This window comes from Ranitomeya variabilis, chromosome 2, assembly GCF_051348905.1.
Source record: "Ranitomeya variabilis isolate aRanVar5 chromosome 2, aRanVar5.hap1, whole genome shotgun sequence".
NCBI lineage: Eukaryota > Metazoa > Chordata > Amphibia > Anura > Dendrobatidae > Ranitomeya > Ranitomeya variabilis.
Genome location: NC_135233.1, coordinates 842,804,368 through 842,829,035, shown reverse-complemented (window position 1 = coordinate 842,829,035; position 24,668 = coordinate 842,804,368). Strand labels below are relative to the sequence as shown.

Genomic DNA, 24,668 nt, shown 5'->3' with positions numbered 1-24,668 from the left:
ACATCTGCTCTGCGCTCAAAAAAAAAAAAATAAGCTCTCACCCAGCCCCAGATCACCAAAAAAAAAAAAAAAAAAAGAATCGAGATGCTAAGGGTCTTGGAAAATTGAATTTGGATTTTTTTCACCACTTATCATAATGGCAGGCCAGCTTTAGCGAACATGGTTATATATTAAAAAAAACCCCACAAAACAATTGTGTAATTGTACTTTTGCAATTTCACCGCATTTGGAATTTTTTCCCACATTTTCCAGTACATGATATAGTAAAACCAATGGTGTCTTTCAAAAGTACAACTCATCCCGCAAAAACAAGCCCTCACATGGCCACATTGACGGAAAAATAAAGTTATGGCTCTGGGAAGAAGGGGGGCAAAAAAAGAAAAAGCAAAATCCCAAGGTGGTGAAGTGGTCACTTGATTGCACATAACCATGACAGATACCCAGAGGATTTTTTACATAGAGTTTACACAATTCTGTAGACACGGGCAGGAATACAATTCCCACTCATCACCGCACATATTCGCACCACTTATTACAGTCATAACCATTCATCAGCTGAGAGAGTGACAAAAACTTCCGACATAAAAAAAGATCCAGAATGTTCATTTATTTATACAGAATGTTTAGATCCTTGAAGGGTACAACATCTGCAAAAAAGAGAGAACACAAACATTAGAACTGCAAATATTTTTTTACAGTTTGACTTAATCTTCATCCAAACATCTGACAAAACTGGAAGAGAACAATTTTACTTTTCATAGTCAAGGAATGCGTCAATTTAGGATAATATAGAAATTTAGTAAATTTTTTGATGAAGTGTAGATTATAGATAACAATGGGAATGAGAGGATTTTTTAACCCCTTAGGCTACGTTCACATTTGCATTGTGCGCCGCTGCGTCGGCGACGCAACGTACAACGCAAACAAAACCGCAACAAAACGCACGCTAAAACGCTGCGTTTTGCGACGCATGCGTCCTTTTTTGCCGAAAGATGAACGCAAAAAAAATGCAACTTGTTGCGTTCTCTGCGCCCAACGCTTGCGGCCATGCGTCGCAAAACGCAGCACAACGCATGTCAATGCGCCCCCATGTTAAATATAGGGGCGCCCGACGCTTGCGGCGACGCTGCGGCGCCCGACGCTGCGGCGCCGAACGCTAATGTGAACGTAGCCTTAGTGACGGAGCCACATTTTTTAAATCTGACCAGTGTTACTTTAGGTGGTAGTAACTATAGAAAGCTTCAACAAATCCCTGTGATTTTGAGACTGTTTTTTCGTGGCACATTATACTTTATGATAATGGTAAATTTAGGTTGATATTTTTTTATAAATAAACACAAAACATAAAAGAAATTTGAGAAAAATGTTAAAAAATTAGCAATTTTCAAACTTTGAATGATTATCCCTTTAATTCAGATGGTGATACCACAGCAAAACATTAATAAATAACATTTCCCACATGTCGGCTTTACCTCAGCATCATTTGTAAAATGTTATTTTATTTTGTTAGCATTTTAGGAGGTTTAAAAATGTAGCAGCAATTTTTCATTTTTTCAAGGAAATTTACAAAATGTATTTTTTTAGGGACCTATCCAGGCTTGAAGTGCCCTTAGGGGTCCCATATATTGGGAAACCTCCAAAAGTGATACCATTTTAAAAACAGCACCCCCTGACATATTGAAAAATGCAGTCTGGTAGTTTATTAACCCTTCAGGTGAGTATCAGGAATTAATGCAAAGTGACATGACAGAAATGAAAATGTGTATTTTTACCACCTAAATGCCTCTAACTTCTGAACAGGCTACAGCAACCGGCAGACTCTAAGGCCGCTATTTGGCTGTGAATTGTCACCGCAAACATCAGGACCACAATATCATGATCTGAGGGCACCAACTGGGATAAACAGGAAGCCCACACACTGTTAACCATTTATATGATGTAATCATTATTGACAGCAGCATCTAAGGGGTTAAACAGATTTGGATGGTGCAAACACAAACGTGGCTGATACAGCAAGTTGTCAGCTATAGTGGACAGCAAACAGCTGCTGGATTGTCACCTGTATGGGGAGGCTATTCTCTTATATCTCAGGTCAGTTAAAAGACGTATTGGCTGCCATTAAGGGGTTAAACCATGTATTGTTGGCAACAAATGTTTACACCATGGTTTCATTGAATGTGTTTAACAGTTTGGCTTCTACAGCCTTTGTCTCACAGAACATGGTTGACTGCAAAATGAGGTACGGTAATGTGTCAGTCTGTGAGCTCATCGCTAAGGAGATAAGGGTGTCACTTAAAGGGCCACTGTCACCCCCTCCAGCCGTTATAAAGTAAAAGAGCCACCTTGTGCAGCAGTAATGCTGCATTCTAACAAGGTGGCTCTTTTAGTTTTTGATTCAGTTAATCCCTCAATAAAGCGTTTTAAAGTTTGCCACAAATACCTGACTTTGTACCTGGAGGCGGTCCGAAGCCTCCTCTATGAATCTCCCAACTGCCGTCACTCTTCTCTTCAGGGGCGATGGTCGCCGCCCCCTTCGCGCTGTTGCTTCTTAAATCCGGCGCCTGCGCTGTGCGTGCCTGCCTGGGGCAGGCGCAGTCTTCATTGTCAGTCACAGCTCAGACGCAGGGTGCCGCAATATACACTAATCCTCACCAGCGTTTGTAATGAGGCAGCCGCAAATAACAATGCTGGAAGGCGGGGGAGCGTCCGAGATGGGGGAGCGCCTGAACAGCGCAGTGCGCATGCCCAGGAACCCCAGCCCCGCACTGTGCATAATTAATAACAGTGCGGGGCGGGGATTCAGTAACAGGGCGGCCGCACTGCCCGCACAGGCGCAGTCAGGCACCCTGCATCTGAGCTGTGACTGACAATGAAGACTGCGCCTGCCCCAGGCAGGCACGCACAGCGCCGGATTTAAGAAGAAACAGCACGAAGGGGGCGGCGACCATCGCCCCTGAAGAGAAGAGTGACGGCAGTTGGGAGATTCATAGAGGAGGCTTCGGACCGCCTCCAGGTACAAAGTCAGGTATTTGTGGCAAACTTTAAAACGCTTTATTGAGGGATTAACTGAATCAAAAACTAAAAGAGCCACCTTGTTAGAATGCAGCATTACTGCTGCACAAGGTGGCTCTTTTACTTTATAACGGCTGGAGGGGGTGACAGTGGCCCTTTAAAGACAAAATATAATACTCTCATGCAAATTCAGTGTTGACAAGCGGGATCCCCTTTTGAGGACTCACAACTATTTGAACTATTACAAGTATCGTCCTTGTTCCGAAAGAGTCAACATAAGCACAATACATTCACCTATTACTTTCCACAGGAACTAAAGGCCCCGTCTCACTTAAGGCCCCGTCTCACTTAGCGATTTACCAACGATCACGACCAGCGATACGACCTGGCCGTGATCGTTGGTAAGTCGCTGTGTGGTCGCTGGGGAGCTGTCACACAGACCGCTCTCCCCAGCGACCAACGATCAGGGGAACGACTTCGGCATCGTTGAAACTGTCTTCAACGATGCCGAAGTCCCCCTGCAGCACCCGGGTAACCAGGGTAAACATCGGGTTACTAAGCGCAGGGCCGCGCTTAGTAACCCGATGTTTACCCTGGTTACCAAAAAAAACAAACACTACATACTCGCCTTTCGGTGTCCCTTGCCGTCTGCTTCCTGCTCTGACTGAGATCCGGCCGTACAGTGAGAGCAGAGCGCAGCGGTGACGTCACTGCTGTGCTCTCACTTCTCACTGTACGGCCGGGAGTCAGTGAGAGCAGGAAGCAGACGGCAAGGGACCTGACGGACATCAGAAGGCGAGTATGTACTGTTTGTTTTTTTTTACATTTACGCTGGTAACCAGGGTAAACATCGGGTTACTAAGCGCGGCCCTGCGCTTAGTAACCCGATGTTTACCCTGGTTACCAGTGAAGACATCGCTGGATCGGTGTCACACACACCGATTCAGCAATGTCAGCGGGGCCTCAACGACCAAAAAAAGGTCCAGGCCATTCCGACACGACCAGCGATCTCGCAGCAGGGGCCTGATCGCTGGTACGTGTCACACATAGCGAGATCGCTATGGAGGTCGCTGTTGCGTCACAAAACTTGTGACTCAGCAGCGATCTCGCTAGCGATCTCGCTATGTGAGACGGGGCCTTTAGCGACGCTAAAGCGATCCCGACAACGATACGACCTGTCAGGGATCGTTGCTGCGTCGCTATGTGGTCGCTGGTGAGATGTCAAACAGTGAGATCTTACACGATCGCAGCTGCGATCTCACTGTTTGACATCTCACCAGCGACCTGTAGCGACCTGTACAATGATGTCACATGGGAGCTATTATGACGATTCAGTGTCTGAGTCGTCAACGAGGTCGTTGGTAAGGTGTCAAACACAGCGCTGTGTGCTACCCAGTGGGACCTCAACGATCAAAAAAAGGTCCAGGCCATTCCGACACGACCAGCGATCTCACAGCAGGGGCCTGGTCGCTGCTACGTGTCACACAAAGCGAGATAGCTACTGAGGTCGCTGTTGCATCACGAAACTTGTGACTCAGCAGCGATCTCGCTAGCGATCTCGCTAGCGATCTCGCTAGCGATCTCGCTAGCGATCTCGCTAGCGATCTCGCTTAGTGTGACGGGGGCTTTACTCATGTAGCACCACTAAAGTAAAAACAAAAAAGGACACAACCCTTTTAGGACGCAGTCAGATGGCTGTAAAAATCGTACTGAGATTGGACAGCAATGCCTGGATTGGCCGCGGGTCTGCCGATCCAAAACGTGACAGCAGTATAGAAATATATGAAGCCATCGCACCTGGGTTGGGAGAGCTACCGGTCAGTCTGTGCATGGCGGTCCAATTTATACAGCCGTCTAACAGCCCTTTCGCACGCTATTTTTTGGCTAGTCATGTCATGTGGAATTAGAAATTCGAAGGAAAGATCATCAGTTCTAGATTTATAGCAAATAGGGGAGCACTAGCACAGGCGGTGACATTACCAGCCAAAAATCAGGCTGCTGAATTTATCTCACAAAAGGTAAATTAAAGGGACCAACAGCTACATGCTACATATGGCTTGGGCAGAATGTATCAGGCACTGGCTGTAGGATTTCAGATAGATGTGCTGGACTCCTCCGGTGAGCAAGCTGCTCTGCAGACTAGTTACATTGAATTCTGATTGGTAAACCTTGCATGAGTGGTGGTTAACACACCATTAACGTAAACAATAAAAATGGCCATAGCAACTAGTTAAAAGTAGTTATCCAGGACCATTTTTTCTCACCACGGGCCTAAGAACTTACAGGCCAAGACGTTAACTACCTGCCTGTTGTGCCCACTGCCAATCTCTGCAGTTTGCTTGCTGGCGATTCAGCAGCTTCTGCCGACGTCACACAGAGCAGTGGCTAATTGCTGGGAGTCGGCAGTCAATCAGCATGACGTCTGCAGTCGCATCCCATCAACAGAGAGGTCTGGAGGCAGAAGAGCTGCTCTGTTGATGCTGAGCAGCTGAATCATCAGCAGAAGTGGTCGGTTAGGGCTCGGAGTCGGTAGATGAGTTGCCCATTAGGCTATGTTCCCAAAAAACATTTTTAATTCCTCCTGTGCTGTATGGAAATCGTCTTGTTCCGATGGGTGTTGCTTTGGGCCTCTCCATCCTCATTCTTTAGTTGAAATGGATGTCGATCCACATTCGCGGTGCAACATCTTGTGCACAGTATGCTTTGCCCAACTGCAGGCAAAGCCGATAAACAGAAGGGCGCATGCACTGCACAAGCATTTCCAGCTCACATACTGGAAATGCATGTGCGGTGCATGCACATTTCTGTTTTTCAGCTTTGCTCGCAGTTGGGCAAAGCATACTGCACAGACACGAGATGCAATATTTCTGCACAGGCACGAGATGTCGCACAGCGATGTGGATGGACGACGAGGCGTCATCCACATCAATTAAAGAAAGACTGCGAGCAGCTGCCGGAGGGGAAGGATCCGAAACCAGGCCCATCGGACCAGACTGAGGTTACCATACAGCGCGCGAGAAATTAAAAAAAGGTTACGTCATCCACAGTCTACACACTCCAGCGCAGGCGCTGGTAAAGGTCAAAGAGGCCCAGAGCACTGCAGTACTTTACTCTGCCCTCAACAGGGCAGAAAAGTACGCCTGCGCAGGAGCGCAATACTGTGGAGACGGTGTGGATGACGTAGGGACGCATCATCCTCACGAAGCAAGAAGGACAGCATTTCAAAGAGGGAGGAGCTGGACCAAGACCAGTGACACCCCTCGGACCTGACCGCCCTGCAGGTGAGTAATAAAATCTTTTTCTTCTCTTTCAGGTCGGGTAGGGAGCAGATGTACAGCATTATAGAATGCCGCACGTGAGGGCTGAAAGGTGATGGCCGTATCTCATATCAGCCAAACCTGGCAACAGGTTTGTTGTAAGTATGTATGTACATTTGCCATTTGTGTATTTTAAAGCAAAGCAACTAGAGGTTTACAAGTGACAAGACGCAACATGAGCACGACACCATAAACCATATACTAAGAAACCTATAAAGACGCACAAGAAAATGCCTCAGCCTTTTAAGTTCATGGCTTGTACTCACCACGCGGATTCTGTGTCCCATCGCCTTGGCCGGCAGGTTTGAGCGAAACTTGGCACGCACCATGCCACTGTTGCCATGAGCTCTGGTCACCTTACCCCAGATCACACGAGTTTTATTTGGTTTGCCTCCTGGTGTTACTGTTTTGCTAGAAGAAAAATCACAAGAGGAAAACCATATTAAAAAGGGGCACCGGAGAGATGAGAAACAATGGTAGAGTCTCAAATAATATTTGTTTTTCAAAGAACAATTCCTCTAAAGAAAATGGAATCACAGTAATTGGATTTTATCGTCACTGAGAATTGTGTTCCTGCAATCAAAAACTTCACCCGGAATTAGAAAGTATTGCCAACAAGAGAACACAACATTTGCTGCCACTGAGTAACATATTACTGTGTTAAACCAATAGGGTAACAAATCTTCATAAAGTAAACTAAGGTACTCAGATGTTTGGATAAAAAAAGGCAATAATGTATTAGTATTGCTAAAAAGGTTCCAGGTACATTAAAAACATTGTACTAAAAGGAAAAAAAGGAGCGTTTCGGACATGGAACTGTCCTTAGTCATGGTAACAAACCTTCATGCTTATTAATAAGTTAGGGAAAATCAAGCAAAATGCATTAAAATTCTTTTGGAATTTACACCCCACTGGTTTGGTTTGAAAAGTGCACAGAAAAGGGGATATTACTTAAGAGAAGCTCCAGATTTACTAACGGCATGCACTATTATTTTGGAGCAAAATAAGCCAACACGTGTCCTTGTTCGGATGAGTGCTCCAATGTACTCTATAAGAGCCGTCACCAGACATGTCTGGCGGTGGCATAATGCCGAGATTAAATTAGAGTGGACATGCCCGATCAAAATCCGCCCCCCACCAATCAGGGACCCACACACAGAATGCCAGTCAATCCTGGCTGCCATTAGTCTAACATGTATGTGGGGCTTTTAGGCTATGTGCACACGTTGCAGATTTACTGCAGATCCACAGCGTTATTTTTAACATGCAGAAACGCTGCAGATCCGCAAGCGATTTACAGTACAATGTAAACCAATGGAAAAAAAAATGCTGTGCTAATGGTGAGAAAAATTCCAAACGGAAAAGCTGTGGATTAAAAGAAGGAGCATGTCACTTCTTTTGTGCGGATCTGCAGCGTTTTTGTACCCATTCCATTATAGAAATCCGCAGGGGTAAAAAAACGCATCAAATCCGCACCTGCGTTTTCTGCCAAGAGATGCAGAATCCGCACAAAAAATTCCAGAGGCAAATCTGCAACGTGTGCATATAGCCTTAGACTGCTGCCATCTTCCCTTGCAGCTGTCTCTTGTGATAGACTTGTGTTACAATCACCGGCACACCGAGAAGTCAGTGCAGAAAATGTACTAAGCAACTACTGAGAATCGGGTATCAGGTAACTACCGCACAAAAACCATTGGAGGGTAGATCCTGGAGTGTCACGTAGGAGTGGGAACTCTGCTAACGTTGGCACAATTCACCCCTGGAGAGATGAAACACTTACTTTTTTGCTTTGTATACATAGGCGCATTTCTTGCCCAAGTAGAAATCTGTCTCATCTCTGGCGTAGACCCCTTCAATCTTCAGGAGGGCTGTGTGCTCCCTCTGGTTTCGGAGGCCTCTCTTGTAGCCAGCAAAGATTGCTTTGCACCACAATCTGGTATAGGGGGAAATGATACACAGATTAGGCATCTGCAGAGACCAGACCATTGGGATAGCACAGGAGACTTTACTAGCTTACCTGCCAGGCATTTTGAGATCGTATCCAGATGCAGGGAGTACTGCAAGGAAACACAAGGAGGTGGTCAGAAGTGAGAAAATCAACTCCATCACTCATACAGCTACAGGGATTCTGTCCACTTATATGTAGGCTACAAGTTCCAGAGACTTTACTAAAGATGTAAGGCTGCCACAAAAATTAGCCTAAGAGATTATGAATGATACTGACCTGCTAAACTACATATGACCGATCACAATACAAGTATCACAGTCACAGCTTTGGCACATGTTGGATATTAGCCGAGTAGGTTTAGGTGATGTTCACACGCAGAGGTTTTTGCAGCTTTTTTTTTTCCTTCAGCCAAAACCTGCTCTCTTGGCAGTAAAGATGGCACAGGTTTTGCTGCAGATTAAATGTGCGATTTGTCCACAGTACAGACAGTTTTATTAACAAAATGCAGTAACATCTGTTTGCTGCTCTTTTTTTACAGCACACTCTGCTTTCTATGGGTGAAAAAACGCTAAGAAGGGACATGCTGAGGATTTTAAAAGTGTTGCAGTTCTCATATTCAGCCAGTAAAAAAAACCCCTTTGTGCTTGAGATTTCTAAAACTGGTACTGCAGCACCAAACGCCGTGTTAGAGCATAGCCTTATAACACTGGGCATTACACTCATCACCTGCTGTCATTGAAGAAGGACATTCGCTATTTCATATGATGAATACAGTATAAGCCACACAGACCAAGTATTCATCATATTCCATCAGATAAGCCCTGGCTGTGACCGGCAGGAGGAAAAGGCATCTAACCCCCCACCTAAGGTATCGCAGGCCTCAGGGTAGGTGGGAGATAGAAGGATTTCACCACCAGATCCCTGCGTTCTGCTGGCAGATAACCCACAGTGGTTTACTCTGCTCTCCCCATAGACAGGAAGGACACCCACCCTCCCCATCCATAACTGGGGGAGTCAGGACAAAAGCCGTTCATTAGGCCGACAGCTGGAGGAAATGCTGTTCTCCAATAAATTATTTGGCACAGGCCGGTGTTTTCTTCTAGAAATGTGAATACATTGAGGTTGGGGTGTTAGTAGCTGACGGGGTAGTTTTTTAGTTTAGTCACAAGTTTCCAGGAGGAACAATAGGAGCGGCAGATTATGGGGAATACTGGGATTTCCTAACCTAGAGCACAGGGGATGCGAGTATTCGGGGGGCGATCGGAACCTCTCAGCAGTGACATCTTTCTACCCAGGAAACTTAGAATGTACTCACTCACGGACAGCATGCAGCCACCTGGAAACTCAGGCATTTCCCAACCACGTCCATGATCAGGCTCTACAAGCGCCGGACCCCTGAGATAGCAGCCGGACCCCTGAGACAGCAGCCGGACCCCTGAGACAGCAGCCGGACCCCTGAGACAGCAGCCGGACCCCTGAGACAGCAGCCGGACCCCTGAGACAGCAGCCGGACCCCTGAGACAGCAGCCGGACCCCTGAGACAGCAGCCGGACCCCTGGGATAGCAGCCGGACCCTTCAGCACCCTGGGGTGAGCAGCCATATCCACACATGGACATCAGTGGGCCGCACACTACGAGCTGCTGCGGCCTGACCCCACACATCACTGGTGGGTACGTGGCCATCTCCAGCAGCCCCCACCGATTACCAGGTGGGACCCCCTCGTAAAGCTGCAGTAACCCTTTAGCCCCTGGAGCCCATATGGACATACCATGAAGGCAGCGGCGTACGGGCGGTCAGGGCAGCGCTGCAGGCAGGACACGCCGGGAACCCCGCTCCCACACCGTAGCGACCGGCCACGTCCTGCACATAGTGCGGCAGACACTGACAAGTCCCCGGGGCCGCACAATCCGGCCGATATCGCTGCCATCCCCCCGCGCACAGCCCCGCCACACCCCGCAGGTCACGGAGCAGCGCCCGCACTACACGTCCGGCCCGATATTCCGAGCACAAGAGGCCTCCACAGCCCGAACCCCGCAACCTGCATCAGACACTCAGCTCCGCTCACCCGCACCGGAATCCAAGATGGAGGGAAAGGAAGTCAAGACGCGCTGCACGCTGGGAAATGCGAAGCGCCCTCTACTAGGTGTCTTTACTATTGCCTGGGCGGAATATACACGGAACTCTGTGTATCCAGCGATTATACTCACGGACGCCGTGTAGCGAGTGTCAGTACACCGGGAACCGGACAGCACATAGAGGTAAAACAAAACAGGCAATCAACGAGTAGCACAAAAAAGGCCCCTGGGGGCGGAGCTTTGGTGTCCATGGAAACGCAAAGCCACATTTAGACGCCATCTGTAACTTACCGGAGTATCGAGCTGGTAAGGCAGATGCAGCACCGCGGTGTATTAGTTACCTCTTTATAGCGCTACACATGACGTCCAACCCTCACAGTGCGCCCTGTCATGTAGCGGACGGATAGTGCCGCAGCACACAGAGATGGCGCATCGCATGGCTCAGATTCCCTGCGCTTGTGGCCGCATTCACACTATCAGGATTTGGTCAGTATTCTACCTCAGTATTTGTAAGCCAGAACCAGGAGTGGGTGATAAATGCAGAAGTGGTGCATATGTTTCTATTATACTTTTCCTCTAATTGTTCCACTCCTGGTTTTGGCTTACAGACACTGAGGTAAAATACTGACCAATTACTGCTAGTGTGCACGTGGCCTTTCTGTCATGTCACTTGCCCGACACGCCGTCCACCACGAGGCCGAGGGCTGCACAACGGAGCGACACGGCGCGGCCATTAGGCGGAATATTCACTTTCTAGTGGAAACCTCAGGAGACGCTTCTTCCTTCCTGGAGGTGGTGGGGACGTTTACCGTTCCCTGAAGTGTTTGTGGAGAGGTATTTTTTTCGCAGCTTTCTGACAGAACGGCGCCTGGTCTGGGGCATTTCTCATCACGAGCCGCTTGGAAGAAATCACAGGCACTTTCTCTTCTCCCATCAGATGTTCTTGAAAACACAAAGTAGAAATTAACGCCCAGAAGTCTGGAGGTGTGAGGGGCGCCGGGGTTTTACAGCAGAAATGATTAGGAAGAGTCTTTTTAGTGTCTTTTGAGCCCTGTATTTGTAGCAGTTTTAGGGTATGTGCACACGCTGCGGATTTTGCTGCGGATCCGCTGCGGATTTTGCTGCGGATCCGCAGCGGATTTGACGCTGCGGATCCGCAGCGGTTTTCCCAAAGTTTACAGTACCATGTAAACCTATGGGAAAAAACCCCGCTGTGCACATGCTGCGGAAAAATCCACGCGGAAACGCAGCGGATTATTTTCCACAGCATGTCAATTCTTTGTGCGGATTCCGCAGCGGTTTTCAACCAGCACCAATAGAAAAGTGCAGTTGAAAACCCGCAGAGGAATCCGCAGAAGAAACCGCGAGAAAATCCGCAGTGAAAACCGCAGTGGTTTTGCACTGCGGATTTTCCAAATCCGCTGCGGAAAAATCCGCAGCAGAATCCACAACGTGGGCACATACCCTTAGAAGCAGACCCGCTAATAAAGACTCCGGCAGAAGACACAGTGTGGACACGCGCTTAGGTCATGTGCGCACAGCACAGAGTGTGTGTGCGTATGTATATATATGTTTTTAGGAGTTTTTAGAGCGTGCCCACTTGAAAAAAAATGGCTGAAAAATTCAGACCTGCTGAAAAAACTCTTCCCTTCGATTTGTTGTAAAGCCCCGATGCCGCCCACACGTTCAGTGTTTGGAGCGTTATTTTCCACTTCTAGGTTTTGAAAAACACTTTGTGGGAGAAAAGAAAGTGCAGGTGATTCCTTTGACGCGTCTCATGAGGACAAATGCCCCAAATAAGAAACTGTCCAGACAGAAGGCTGCAAGAAATAAACGCTAAGAAAACTCTTTATAACACACAAAAAGCTTCCAGAGACTCCAGGAAGGAACGTTTCCAAAACTAAGTTTCCACTAAAAGATTCACCAGTTTTGACCACCTAATGAAAACTCCACGTGAACATACCCCTAGGATTTGTGCCCACCCAAAATACATACATTTCATGTACACAAATAACGGGAGATTCTATAAAGAGCCCAGTTTTCGATAAATGTGGCCGCTTCTGGACTGCCGGACATCAGACAATCTACGTCGGCCAGAGACATGGACGGTAGATTTATCACTGCCTTTAGAGCAGCAGTCTGATGTAACCTCACTGAACACTGCCGCATTGTGCCATTAATGTACTTTTACTTTCTTGTATCAGATCATATTGATTTGACATTTTTCTCTATCTTTATCACTAGGTAGATGGCGTATTAGTAATCGTCAGCAGGATATACAAAGATTTCTCGTTCTTTATTCATGTTCTGTTGTCGTTTTCATGTACAAATGCCATAGAAATCCAGGCCAGAGGCAGAGACACGGAAGGGATGGTATCATTGCCAGAGATAGAAGTCCTGCGGGTGCGCACGGTGCTGGAGGACAGCTTGGATCAACTCTCTGTCCTAGGATACATCATGCCAGTCTCTTACCAAGGTAGAAATAACGTAAGTAGGAACGTGAGGAGAAACCACAAAAAAAGCAAAATGTCGAAGAAATGTTGCCGTTTTCTGTGCAAACCTTATTCATCAAGTGAATAAAAAAGGTACAAGCCATGTAATACATTTACTATGGAAATGTGTTGTATACCAGTGCCCATCACCCAATTACAACAGCTCCTCCGCTCTCCCCAGGGACAGGACTCCGCTCAGTACATGCCAATTGCATCTTCTGCTCCTGCTTCTGTTCTCAATGTACAACACCTTCTCCTTCTGCTCATACAGGCAGTGATATGGGTGAAAGTAGTATACAGTGGAGCAGGAGTATTTGTAAGGCTACATTTCTATGATGAGTACTTAGTCCCTTTTTTCTGATGTGTATACAAGTGCTTCTCACAAAATTAGAATATCATCAAAAAGTTAATTTATTTCAGTTCTTCAATACAAAAAGAGAAACTCATTATATAGAGTCATTACAAACAGAGTGATCTATTTCAAGTGTTTATTTCTGTTAACTTTGATGATTATGGCTTACAGCCAATGAAAACCTAAACGTCATTATCTCAGTAAATTAGAATACTTTATAACACCAGCTTGAAAAAATGATTTTAACATCCAAAATGTTGACCTACTGTAATGTATGTTCAGTTAATACACTCAATACTTGGTCGGGGCTCATTTTGCACCAATTACTGCATCAATGCGGTGTGGCATGGAGGCGATCAATCTGTGGCACTGCTGAGATGTTATGGAAGCCTAGGTTGCTTTGATAGCAGCCTTCAGCTAGTCTGCATTGTTGGGTCTGGTGTCTCATCTTCCTCTTGACAATACACAATAGATTCTCTATGGGGTTAAGGTCAGGTGAGTTTGCTGGCCAATCAAGCACAGTGATACTGTTGTTTGTAAACCAGGTATTGGTACTTTTGGCAGTAAGGAGAGGTGACAAGTCCTGCTGGAGAATGAAATTTCCATCTCCAAAAAGCTTGTCGGCAGAGGGAAGCATGAAGTGCTCTAAAATTTCCTGGTAGACGGCTGCGCTGACTTTGGTCTTGATAAAACACAGTGGACCTACATCAGCAGATGACATGGGGCGAGAGGTTTAGGTCCTAACAGCAACACACACAGCGGACTCTGAATTTTCCAGGTAATTATTTGCGGTGTTTAAAATTCCATTCAACAATCACATCGGCCACTTGTATTTCCTACTTTGCAGGACACAATCTGGTTTGATTTATATACATCAATATGTATTTATTTGGATTGGACATTGCACCTTATAATATATATATATAGTTTAAACATTTGTGTATAGATTTCTACTTAAAACGCTGGTACAGCTGTGTTTGGCTAGATTTTGGCATTACATACATGCATTTTTCTCAGTTTGGGAGCCACAGTACCACCTCGTGGCCAATTACGATATTAATGGCATTAATAAAAAAATTGTTTTATAAATAATTTCTTTGCACTATGCACTTTAATTAATATTTTGACATGGATATTTAAAATTTATTTATGAATATAATTTGCCATTTATCCATTGGTTGCCATTTGTGGTTATACTGTGCTATTTAAAATTGTCTGCCTTATATGTCAGTAGTGATCCTTTATTTACCCTCTATTTTTCCAGTATTTGTTATGTTCCTGAACATTTTTTAATCATGTTTTGAATAAATTAATAAACTATTGTAGTTTTTTAAAATATTTTGTGTCAACCTCCAGAGATTTTTTCTTGCGCCTCTTTTTTGATTACGGTGCATGAGAAATAAGGCTGTTTTGATAAACTAGTAGGAAGTGTTGGACCTTGTTTATGGGCACTCTTACTGATTGAGGACTTGTTGGTTTGATCAATGTGGCATGGCGGCGATCAGCCTGTGGCACTGCTGAGATGTTATGGAAGCCCAGGTTGCTTTGATAGCAGCCTTCAGCTAGTCTGCATTGTTGAATCTGGTGTCTCATCTTCCTCTTGACAATACTCCATAGATTCTCTATGGGGTTAAGGTTAGGCGAGTTTGCTGGCCAATTAAACACAGTGATACTGTTGTTTTTAAACCAGGTATTGGTACTTTTGGCAGTGTGGACAGGTGCCAAGTCCTGCTGGAGAATGAAATTTCCATCTTCAAAAAGCTTGTCGGCAGGGGGAAGCTTGAAGTGCTCTAAAATTTTCTGGTGGACGGTTGCGCTGACTTTGGTCTTGATAAAACACAGTGGACCTATACCAGCAGATGACATGGCTTACAAACCATCTGATTGTGGATACTTCACACTAGACCTCAAGCAGCTTGGATTATGTGCCTCTCCGCTCTTCCTCCAGACTCTGGGACCTTGATTTCCAAATGAAATGCAAAATTTACTTTCATCTGAAAACACCACCTTGGAGCACTGAGCAACAGTCCAGTTCGTTATCTCCTTGGCCCAGGTAAGAAGCTTCTGGCATTGTCTATTGGTCATGAGTGGCTTGACACAAGGAATGCGACACTTGTAGCACATGTCCTGGATACGTCTGTGTGTGGTGGCTCTTGAAGCAATGACCCAGCAGCAGTCCACACCTTGTGAATCTCCCCAAAATTTTTGAATGGCTTTTTCTTAACAATCCTTTCAAGGCTGAGGTTATCCCGGTTGCTTGTGCACATTTTTCCACCACACTTTTTTCTTCCACTCGACTTTCCATTAATATGCTTGGATACAGCACTCTGTGAACAGCCAGCTTCTTTAGCAATGACCTATTGTGGGTTACCCTCCTTGTGGAGTGTGTCAGTGACTGCCTTCTGGACATCTGTCAAGTCAGCAGTCTTCCCCATGATTGTAGAGCCTACTGAAACAGACTAAGGGACCTTTTTAAACGCTTAGGAAGCCTTTGCAGGTGTTTTTGTTAATTATATTAATTTACTGAGATTATGACTTTTGGGTTTTCAATGGCTGTAAGCTATAATCATAAACATTAACAGAAATAAACACTTGAAATAGATCACTCTGTTTGTAATGACTATATAATATATGAGTTTCACTTTTTGTATTGAAGAACTGAAATAAATAAACTTTTTGATGATATTCTAATATGGAGAGAAGCACTTGGATATATGTGCAAAACTCCAGGATGCTACATTTTCAGCAAAGAGTCAGTGATTTATAAAAATCTCATGCCCACTAGTGATTAGCGAGTGTGCTCGTTACTAGAGATTTCCGCGCATGCTCAAGTATTCTCTGAGCATTTGGCTGGGGTCACACATGGCGTAAGAAAATACGCCACGTATTATACGTCCGTACTACGGCCGTAATACGGAGAAATGTCCCCTAAATATTGATCCGTAGTCAGGGTGTTTCAGCGTATTTTGCGCATGGCATCCTCCGTATGTAATCCGTATGGCATCCGTACTGCGAGATTTTCGCGCAGGCTTGCAAAACCGACATCTAATGGATTTATGTGCTCAAATGTTAGGGAAAACATATATACAGTATATATATATATATATGTCATTGAGACACATATATATATATATTCTGTATTTAGATTTCATTCAGCGCGATATCTGTGAACAGCCGCTAATTCAATTGCCGGCTTTTCATTTCTCCTGCACAAACCCGACAGGATATGAGACATGGTTTTCATACAGTAAACCATCTCATATCCCCTCTTTTGTTGCATATTCCACACTACTAATGTTAGTAGTGTGTATGTGCAAAATTTCAGCGCTGTAGCTGCTGAAATAAAGGGTTAAATGGCGGAAAAAATTGGCGTGGGCTCCCGCGCAATTTTCTCCGCCAGAGTGGTAAAGCCAGTGACTGAGGGCAGATATTAATAGCCAGGAGAGGGTCCATGGTTATTGGCCCCCCCGTGGCTAAAAACATCTGCCCCCAGCCACCCCAGAAAAGGCACATCTGGAAGATGCGCCAATTCTGGCACTTGGCCACTCTCTTCCCACTCCCTGTAGCGGTGGGATATGGGGTAATGAAGGGTTAATGCCACCTTGCTATTGTAAGGTGACATTAAGCCAGATTAATAATGGAGAGGCGTCAATTATGACACCTATCCATTATTAATCCAATTGTAGGAAAGGGTTAAAAAACACACACACACATGATTACAAAGTAGTTTAATGAAATAAACACAGCGGTTGTTGTAATAATTTATTGTTCTCCCATTCCATTTCCAGGACCTCGCTTGGCAACATAATAAACGCACAAGATACATACCTTCTGCTGTCAGATCTCGTCCCACGAAGTAATCCATCTGAAGGGGTTAACTAATATTACAGGCAGGAGCCCTGCAAATGCAGCTGTGCTCCGTGCTTGTAATCCCCGGGGAATGAATGAAATGTAGGTCATTGACCTACATTTCCTTCAGTCGTGGTGATGCGCCCCCTGGTGGATGTCCTCATATGACCTGGAGCGTGGGAAAAAGTTCCCAGGCTGCAGTTCATGAGAACATCCAGCAGGGGCGCATCACCGCGACTGAAGGAAATGTAGGTCAATGACCTACATTTCATTCATTCGCTGGGGATTACAGGCACGGAGCACAGCTGCATTTGCAGGGCTCCTGCCTGTAATATTAGTTAACCCCTTCAGATGGATTACTTCGTGGGACGAGATCTGACAGCAGAAGGTATGTATCTTGTGCGTTTATTATGTTGCCAAGCGAGGTCCTGGAAATGGAATGGGAGAACAATAAATTATTACAACAACCGCTGTGTTTATTTCATTAAACTACTTTGTAATCATGTGTGTGTGTGTTTTTTAACCCTTTCCTACAATTGGATTAATAATGGATAGGTGTCATAATTGACGCCTCTCCATTATTAATCTGGCTTAATGTCACCTTCCAATAGCAAGGTGGCATTAACCCTTCATTACCCCATATCCCACCGCTACAGGGAGTGGGAAGAGAGTGGCCAAGTGCCAGAATTGGCGCATCTTCCAGATGTGCCTTTTCTGGGGTGGCTGGGGGCAGATGTTTTTAGCCACGGGGGGGCCAATAACCATGGACCCTCTCCTGGCTATTAATATCTGCCCTCAGTCACTGGCTTTACCACTCTGGCGGAGAAAATTGCGCGGGAGCCCACGCCAATTTTTTCCGCCATTTAACCCTTTATTTCAGCAGCTACAGCGCTGAAATTTTGCACATACACACTACTAACATTAGTAGTGTGGAATATGCAACAAAAAAGGGGATATGAGATGGTTTACTGTATGAAAACCATGTCTCATATCCTGTCGGGTTTGTGCAGGAGAAATGAAAAGCCGGCAATTGAATTACCGGCTTTTCACTAACACCGCTGCGTATTTCTCGCAAGTCACACTGCAGGTCCGTGTGGAATCCGTATTTTTCGCGCCCCCATAGACTTTCATTGGCGTATTATTTGCGCAGTACGCTGACAAACGCAGCATGCTGCGATTTTGTACGGCCGTAGAAAGCCGTATAATACTGAACCGTAATATACGGCTAATAGGAGCAGCCCCATTGAGAATAATTGTGCCGTATGTAATGCGAGTTTTACGGACGTAGTTTCTGCGCTCTTACGTCCGTAAAACTCGCATGTGTGACCCCAGCCTTTTACTGTACTCGGAGATTATGTTTGAGTCGCCGCAGCTGCATGACTTGCGGCTGCTAGATAGCCTGAATACATGTGGGGATTCCCTAACAAACATGCAACCCTCACATGTACTCAGGCTATCTAGCCGCCGTAAATCATGCAGCTGAGGCAACTGAAACATAATCTCTGAGGATGCCCAAAATACTCGGAGAACACCCGAGCATGCTCAGTAATCTCGAGTAACGAGCACACTCACTCATCACTAATGCCCACTGATCTTTTTTTTTTAAACACAGTATCAAATGACCTATGGTGCAGTTTTGAAATCCACAGCATGTCAGTTTCACTTACAGTATATATGCGTTTTGTTTGTGGATTTTACTCATCGACTTGATCGAAATGTGGAAAAACCACAGATAAAATATGTATATTCAATTTAATTGCATTTTCACCGTGGATATACAGTAAAGACGCAAGTGATCTGCACATGACTATCGTGAGGCTTTTTTCCCCACGATCCCTTTTGGTGAGTTTTGATGCTGCTTATTTTTGAAGAAATGCAAGTAAACTTAAATGGAATCTGTCACCCCCTGGGATGTATATGACTTATTAATATGGACATACAGGTAATAGAAATGTTACACTAGTCCTATCTGTATGCCTCATATATTAGTGGTCTTGTTGTTAAGAAATGTCATATATTCTGTCGTTATGCTAATGATTTCTTCCAGGCTCCGGGGCGTGCGGTGCATAGAAGAAATCTCTACCTCCTGTCTTCATTGTAATATTACTCCCCTTCCATGCACGTCAGTTATGACCCTGGAATCCCACGCCTCCACCGATTAGGAGGAGAAATGCTGCAGAGAATCTGCAGCATCAAAAATACTCAAAATGGAAACTTAGGGTACCGTCTCACTATACGATTTACCAACGATCACGACCTGCGATACGACCTGGCCATGATCGTTGGTAAGTCGTTGTGTGGTCGCTGGGGAGCTGTCACACAGACCGCTCTCCAGCGACCAACGATGCCGAGGTTCGCTGGTAACCAGGGTAAACATCGGGTTACTAAGCGCAGGGCCGCGCTTAGTAACCCGATGTTTACCGTGGTTACCAGCGTAAAAGTAAAAAAAAACAAACAGTACATACTGACCATCTGATGTCCGTCAGGTCCCTTGCCGTCTGCTTCCTGCTCTGACTGAGTGCAGCCGTACAGTGAGAGCAGAACGCAGCAGTGACGTCACCGCTGTGATCTGCTCTCACTTTCCGGCCGGCAGACAGACAGAGCGGGAAGCAGACGGCAAGGGACCTGACGGACATCAGATGGTCAGTATGTACTGTTTGTTTTTTTTAACTTTTACGCTGGTAACCAGGGTAAACATCGGGTTACTAAGCGCGGCCCTGCGCTTAGTAACCCGATGTTTACCCTGGTTACCAGCGAACGCATCGCTGGATCGCTGTCACACACAACGATCCAGCGATGACAGCGGGAGATCCAGCGACGAAAGAAAGTTTCAAACGATGTGCTACGACGTACGATTCTCAGCAGGGTGTCTGATCGCAGTAGCGTGTCAGACACTGCGAGATCGTAACGATATCGCTAGAACGTCACGAATCGTGCCGTCGTAGCGATAAAAATGCCACTGTGTGACGGTACCCTTAGCCTAATACCACGTTTACACATTCATTATGTGGTCAGTATTTCACATCAGTTTCTGTAAGCTAAAACCAGGAGAGGAACAATAAGAGGAAAAGTATAATAAATACAGAAGTGGTGATGTGTTTCCATCACCCACTCCTGGTTTTGGCTTACAAATACTGATGTAAAATACTGACCAATTACTGAATGTGTGACCCTGGCTTAATAGTACGTAGCAGACACTGCAGGATCACTTGTATTTCTCCTCTTAGATTGTCGGAAGTGAACTTGGTAAAATTTTGAAGACTCAGAGACAAATAGAGGGAAATTTTGAAGACTTGATGGGGACACGTGCAGACATCCAGCTATCACCACCTCCCGTGTTAAGCAAGTTGCAGGATCTGAAGGTGGAGGTCCATGAAACTAGTGAAAAGCTGAAAATGAGCAACGTGCAGTTCACAAAGGCCGTCAGACAAAGCCCTTTAACTTCGGACAACCTAAAGAAAGTCCAAGCGGACAGGTAAGGCTCTCATTCACAGTCCTGTATGTTCTACTGTTACCACCTGACCAGAAGCTCTATTATTATCATTATTAATCTTACCATCTGCATTATTAATGCAGACATGCTGTGTTATAAACTTAGCTCTTTGTCTTACAGACAGTTTGCAGCAGATATTATTGCAAATATGTTAATGGAATTGGAGACCTCTGGATCGTTTTTGAGTCTTGAACGTGTTGTGGCAATGGAGAAGGAGAAAAAGGAAGACCTGTACAATATAATAGAAAGGTGATACTTGGTGTAAGCCTTCTAATGTAGCCCTGGAGATAGACCGCCTTGAACAAACATTTCATAGATTATTAAAAACCTGTACATTTCCTAATCCTAATATGCCAGCATTATTTACAATATGTATAACATCACTATTCTTCCACAGAGAACAGGAGGGGAGAAAAAAGATCAAATTGCTACAGAAGCAGTTACAGGATGTAAAACAAGAGAAGAAGGTGGAATTACAGGTAAAAAAAAATGGCTTTTTATACACGATTATACGATTCTTTTTCATGGCAAATAAAATGTAGGATTATAATTGATCTGAAACGTTGCATATCTACAATCTCCGTCTTGTTCATATGGTTTGTGAAGTGTTCAATAAAGCCATCCCTTATTTTACTTGGATCCTGGGAGCTGGGTGTTACTTTGTTTTCCTACTAATATAGCACCACTATATTCCACAGTGCTTTACAGGCAACATCAGACATCATCACTGTCTCTGTTGGGGCACATAATATAAATTCCCTATAAGTATGCCTTTAAAGTGTTGGAGGACTAGAGTACCCAGTGGAAACCCATGCAAACACCAAGAGAACATATAAACTTCTTGCAGATGTTGTCCTTAGTGGGATTTAAACATGTCGTATTTAACGGTTTTCTGACTGTAACAACTGATGATCATTAGTGGACAGAGATGGTGGAGAAGTTGATCTTCTTTCTTCAAACTGCACCTTTAACCCAATCCCACCTTTACCCTCCCTTATCCTCCCCTCTTTTGAAGTCTACTCTGTCCGCAACTACTCTCCCTCCAACTCCAAGTGGCCGTCATATACCGACCTCTGGGCCCGACCACTGCCTTTATTGACCAATTCGCCATCTGGCTTCTTCACTTTCTCTCTGCTGACATTCCCACCATCATCATGGGTGACTTCAAAATCTCCACTGATACCCTTCAGTCAGCAGCCTCCAAACTTCTGTCCCTTACTTCATCTTTTGGACTTACTCATTGGTCCTCTGCAGCCACCCACACAGATGGACATACACTAGACCTGGTCTTCACCCGTCTCTGCTCTCTATCTAACTTCACCACCTCCCCTCTCCCTCTATCCGACCACCATCTGCTCACGTTCTCATCCCTGTCCTCCTCACCGGTCACCCATGCCCAGCAACATGCGCACCCCCGCAGAAACCTTGCACACCTAGACGCCCACACACTCTCTGACTCTATCCTACCACTGGCATCCATATCCTCACTCCACGACACAGACAGTGCCACTGCTTTCTAGAATGCCACTCTTGCATCAGCTATTGACGCGGCTGCCCCTCTCGTTCATGGCAGAGTGCAACGTATCAATAGACAACCCTGGCACAATAACACCACTAAAAAGCTCTGGCAACTGTCCAGGGTTGCAGGGCGGCATTGGAAGAAAACACATTCGCAAGATGACTTCACTGCATTCAAACAGGCAACACTTGCTTTTAAATCTGCTCTCACCTCGGCTAAACAGGCCTACTTCACAACCCTCGTATCTTCCCTATCCTACAACCCCAAACAGTTATTCAAAACCTTTAACTCCCTCCTCCGCCCCCCACTACCCCCTCCAACCTCCCTCATCTCTGCTGAGGACTTTGCCACACACTTTAAAAATAAGATTGACCAAACAAGGCAAGTCTTCATTGTTCAACCACCACAACCCCTTTGTATACCAGACCAATGCCCAAACCCCATAACCTCCCTATCCAACATCACTGAAGGGTGGCTTAATTGTCTCCTCTCCAAATTGCACCTCACAACCTGTGCGCTCTACCCCATCCCATCCCACCTCCTCCCCAACCTCACCACCACTCTTATCCCATCCCTATCCCACCTCTTCAACCTATCACTAACTTCTGGCATCTTCACTTCTGCTTTCAAACATGCCACAATCACATGTATCCTTAAAAAGCCAACCCTCGATCCAACAGCTATGTCCAACTATCTCCCAATATCGCTGCTCCCATTCGCTTCCAAACTCCTGGAGCAGCACGTCCACGCTGAACTTTCTTCCCACCTCTTATCTAACTTGCTCTTTGACAATCTACAATCTAGTTTCTGCCCCTATCACTCAACTGAGACAGCCCTGACCAAAATTACTAACGACCTACTTACAGCCAAAACTAACGGACAATACTCTGTACTCCTCCTTCTAGACCTGTCCTCTGCTTTCGACACAGTTGACCACTGCCTCCTACTACAGATCCTCTCCTCCTTTGGCATCAAAGACCTCACCCTATCCTGGATCTCCTCATACCTTTCCAACCGCACATTCAGCGTCTCCCACTCCCACACTACCTCCTCATCCCACCCTCTCTCTGTTGGAGTCCCCCAATGCTCTATTCTAGGACCCCTACTCTTCTCAATCTATACACTTAGCCTGGGACAACTCAAAGTCTCATGGATTCCAGTACCACCTTTATGCTGATGACACTCAGATCTACCTTTCTGGCCCAGACATCACCTCTCTGCTGTCCAGAATCCTGGAGTGTCTATCAGCCATATCCTCCTTCTCCTCCCGCTTCCTCAAACTCAATGTGGACAAATCTGAACTCATCATCTTTCCTCCGTCTCATAGATCTTTCTTACCTGATCTATCACAATTAACAACATCACGCTTTTTCCCGTACTGGAAGTCCACTGCCTCGGAATAACCCTCGACTCTGCCCTGTTCTTCAAACCGCACATCCAAGCTCTTTCCACCTCCTGTCGCCTCCAGCTCAAAAATATCTCCAGAATCCGTCCTTTTCTCAACCGTCAATGTACTTAAATGCTTGTGCATGCCCTCATCATCTCCCGCCTTGACTACGGCAACATCCTTTTCTGTGGCCTCCCTGCTAACACCCTTGCACCTCTCCAGTCCATCCTTAACTCTGCTGCCCGACTAATTCATCTCTATCCTCGCTACTTCTCCTCTTCTCCCCCTCTGCAAAGCTCTTCACTGGCTCCCATTCCCTCAGCGTATCCAGTTCAAATTACTAATACTGACCTACAAAGCCATCTATAACCTGTCTCCTCTATATATCTCTAAACTAATCTCCCGATATCTTCTCTCACGTAATCTCCGGTCCTCCCAAGACCTCCTTCTCTCCTCAACCAACCGCCTCCAAGACCTCTCCCGAATATCCCCCATCCCCTGCAATTCTTTGCCCAACACGTCCGACTATCAACCACATTCGGATCCTTCAGTTGGAACCTGAAAACCCACCTCTTCAGGAAAGCCTACAGCCTGCACTGACCCCGCTGCCTCCTCACCACTACCGAAGCTACCGCCTCACCAACACCGGAGCTCCTGCAACCCTCAACCTATTGTCTCCTTCCCCACCATCCTGTAGAATGTAAGCCCACAAGGGCAGGGTCCTTGCCCCTCTGTATCAGTCTGTAATTGTTAGTTTGCTTACTGTAAGTGATATCTGTAATTTGTATGTAACCCCTTCTCATGTACAGCACCATGAAATCAATGGTGCTATATAAATAAATAATAATAATAATTAGTGCTCAAAGGCCAAATTTACCTCTCCGTATAGAGACCATGTTGTACGGACTGGTCAACGGCTCTCCCAACAGGAATTCAACAGCCTACATACTATACAGTGGTAAAAGTTTGGCCACCCTTGTCAAAATTACTCTTATGAACAGTTATGCATGTTGAAGATGAAATGATCTCCAAAAGGCTAAAGATGACACTTTAACCTTTGTTTTTTTGGCATTTTTTGTCATTTTGTACATTTTAAAAGCTATAAAAAGGAAAATGGGCCAATGCAAAAGTTTGGGCACCCTGCATGGTTAGTACTTAGCAGCACCACCTTTTGAAAGTCTCATGGCTTGTAAACGATTTTTGTAGCCAGCCGAGAGTCTTTC

The 24,668-nt window shown here is 45.6% G+C and overlaps 2 protein-coding genes across 5 annotated transcripts in view; one reads left to right on the top strand and one right to left on the bottom strand.

Annotated features, from left to right (window-relative positions):
• Positions 1–592: 592 nt before the first annotated feature.
• Positions 593–10,433, bottom strand: RPL35A (ribosomal protein L35a). Of its 2 annotated transcripts, none has more exons than XM_077290168.1 (5): positions 10,344–10,433; positions 8,347–8,386; positions 8,110–8,262; positions 6,596–6,740; positions 593–647 (listed from the first exon to the last, which is right to left on the bottom strand). In XM_077290168.1, the coding sequence occupies exons 2-5, from the start codon at positions 8,355–8,357 to the stop codon at positions 624–626; spliced, it is 333 nt and encodes a 110-aa protein (XP_077146283.1). In that variant the 5' UTR covers positions 8,358–8,386; positions 10,344–10,433; the 3' UTR covers positions 593–623. The 2 variants fall into 2 exon arrangements, with proteins under 2 accessions (XP_077146283.1, XP_077146282.1); XM_077290167.1 differs by lacking the exon at positions 10,344–10,433 and adding an exon at positions 9,593–9,644.
• Positions 10,418–24,668, top strand: part of DRC9 (dynein regulatory complex subunit 9) — a 115,745-nt gene continuing 101,494 nt past the window's right edge. For 2 of the 3 annotated variants that reach the window (XM_077290164.1, XM_077290165.1), the window contains exons 1-5: positions 10,523–10,659; positions 12,692–12,840; positions 20,274–20,521; positions 20,660–20,788; positions 20,937–21,018. In XM_077290164.1, coding sequence (XP_077146279.1) covers positions 12,724–12,840; positions 20,274–20,521; positions 20,660–20,788; positions 20,937–21,018 — 576 coding nt within the window. In that variant the 5' untranslated portion in view covers positions 10,523–10,659; positions 12,692–12,723. Of the gene's footprint in view, positions 10,660–12,691; positions 12,841–20,273; positions 20,522–20,659; positions 20,789–20,936; positions 21,019–24,668 lie in introns of all 3 variants that reach the window. The other variant, XM_077290166.1, reaches the window with a different exon arrangement.

Excerpts from the sequence above, each read along its gene's own strand:
- RPL35A (XM_077290167.1), bottom strand. The coding sequence starts at position 9,629 with ATGCCTGAGTTTCCAGGTGGCTGCATGCTGTCCGTGA. Across the intron at positions 8,387-9,592 it reads TGGCTGCATGCTGTCCGTGA|TACTCCCTGCATCTGGATAC; the intron begins GTGAGTACATTC and ends GTTTCCTTGCAG. Across the intron at positions 648-6,595 it reads TGGGACACAGAATCCGCGTG|ATGTTGTACCCTTCAAGGAT; the intron begins GTGAGTACAAGC and ends TCTTTTTTGCAG.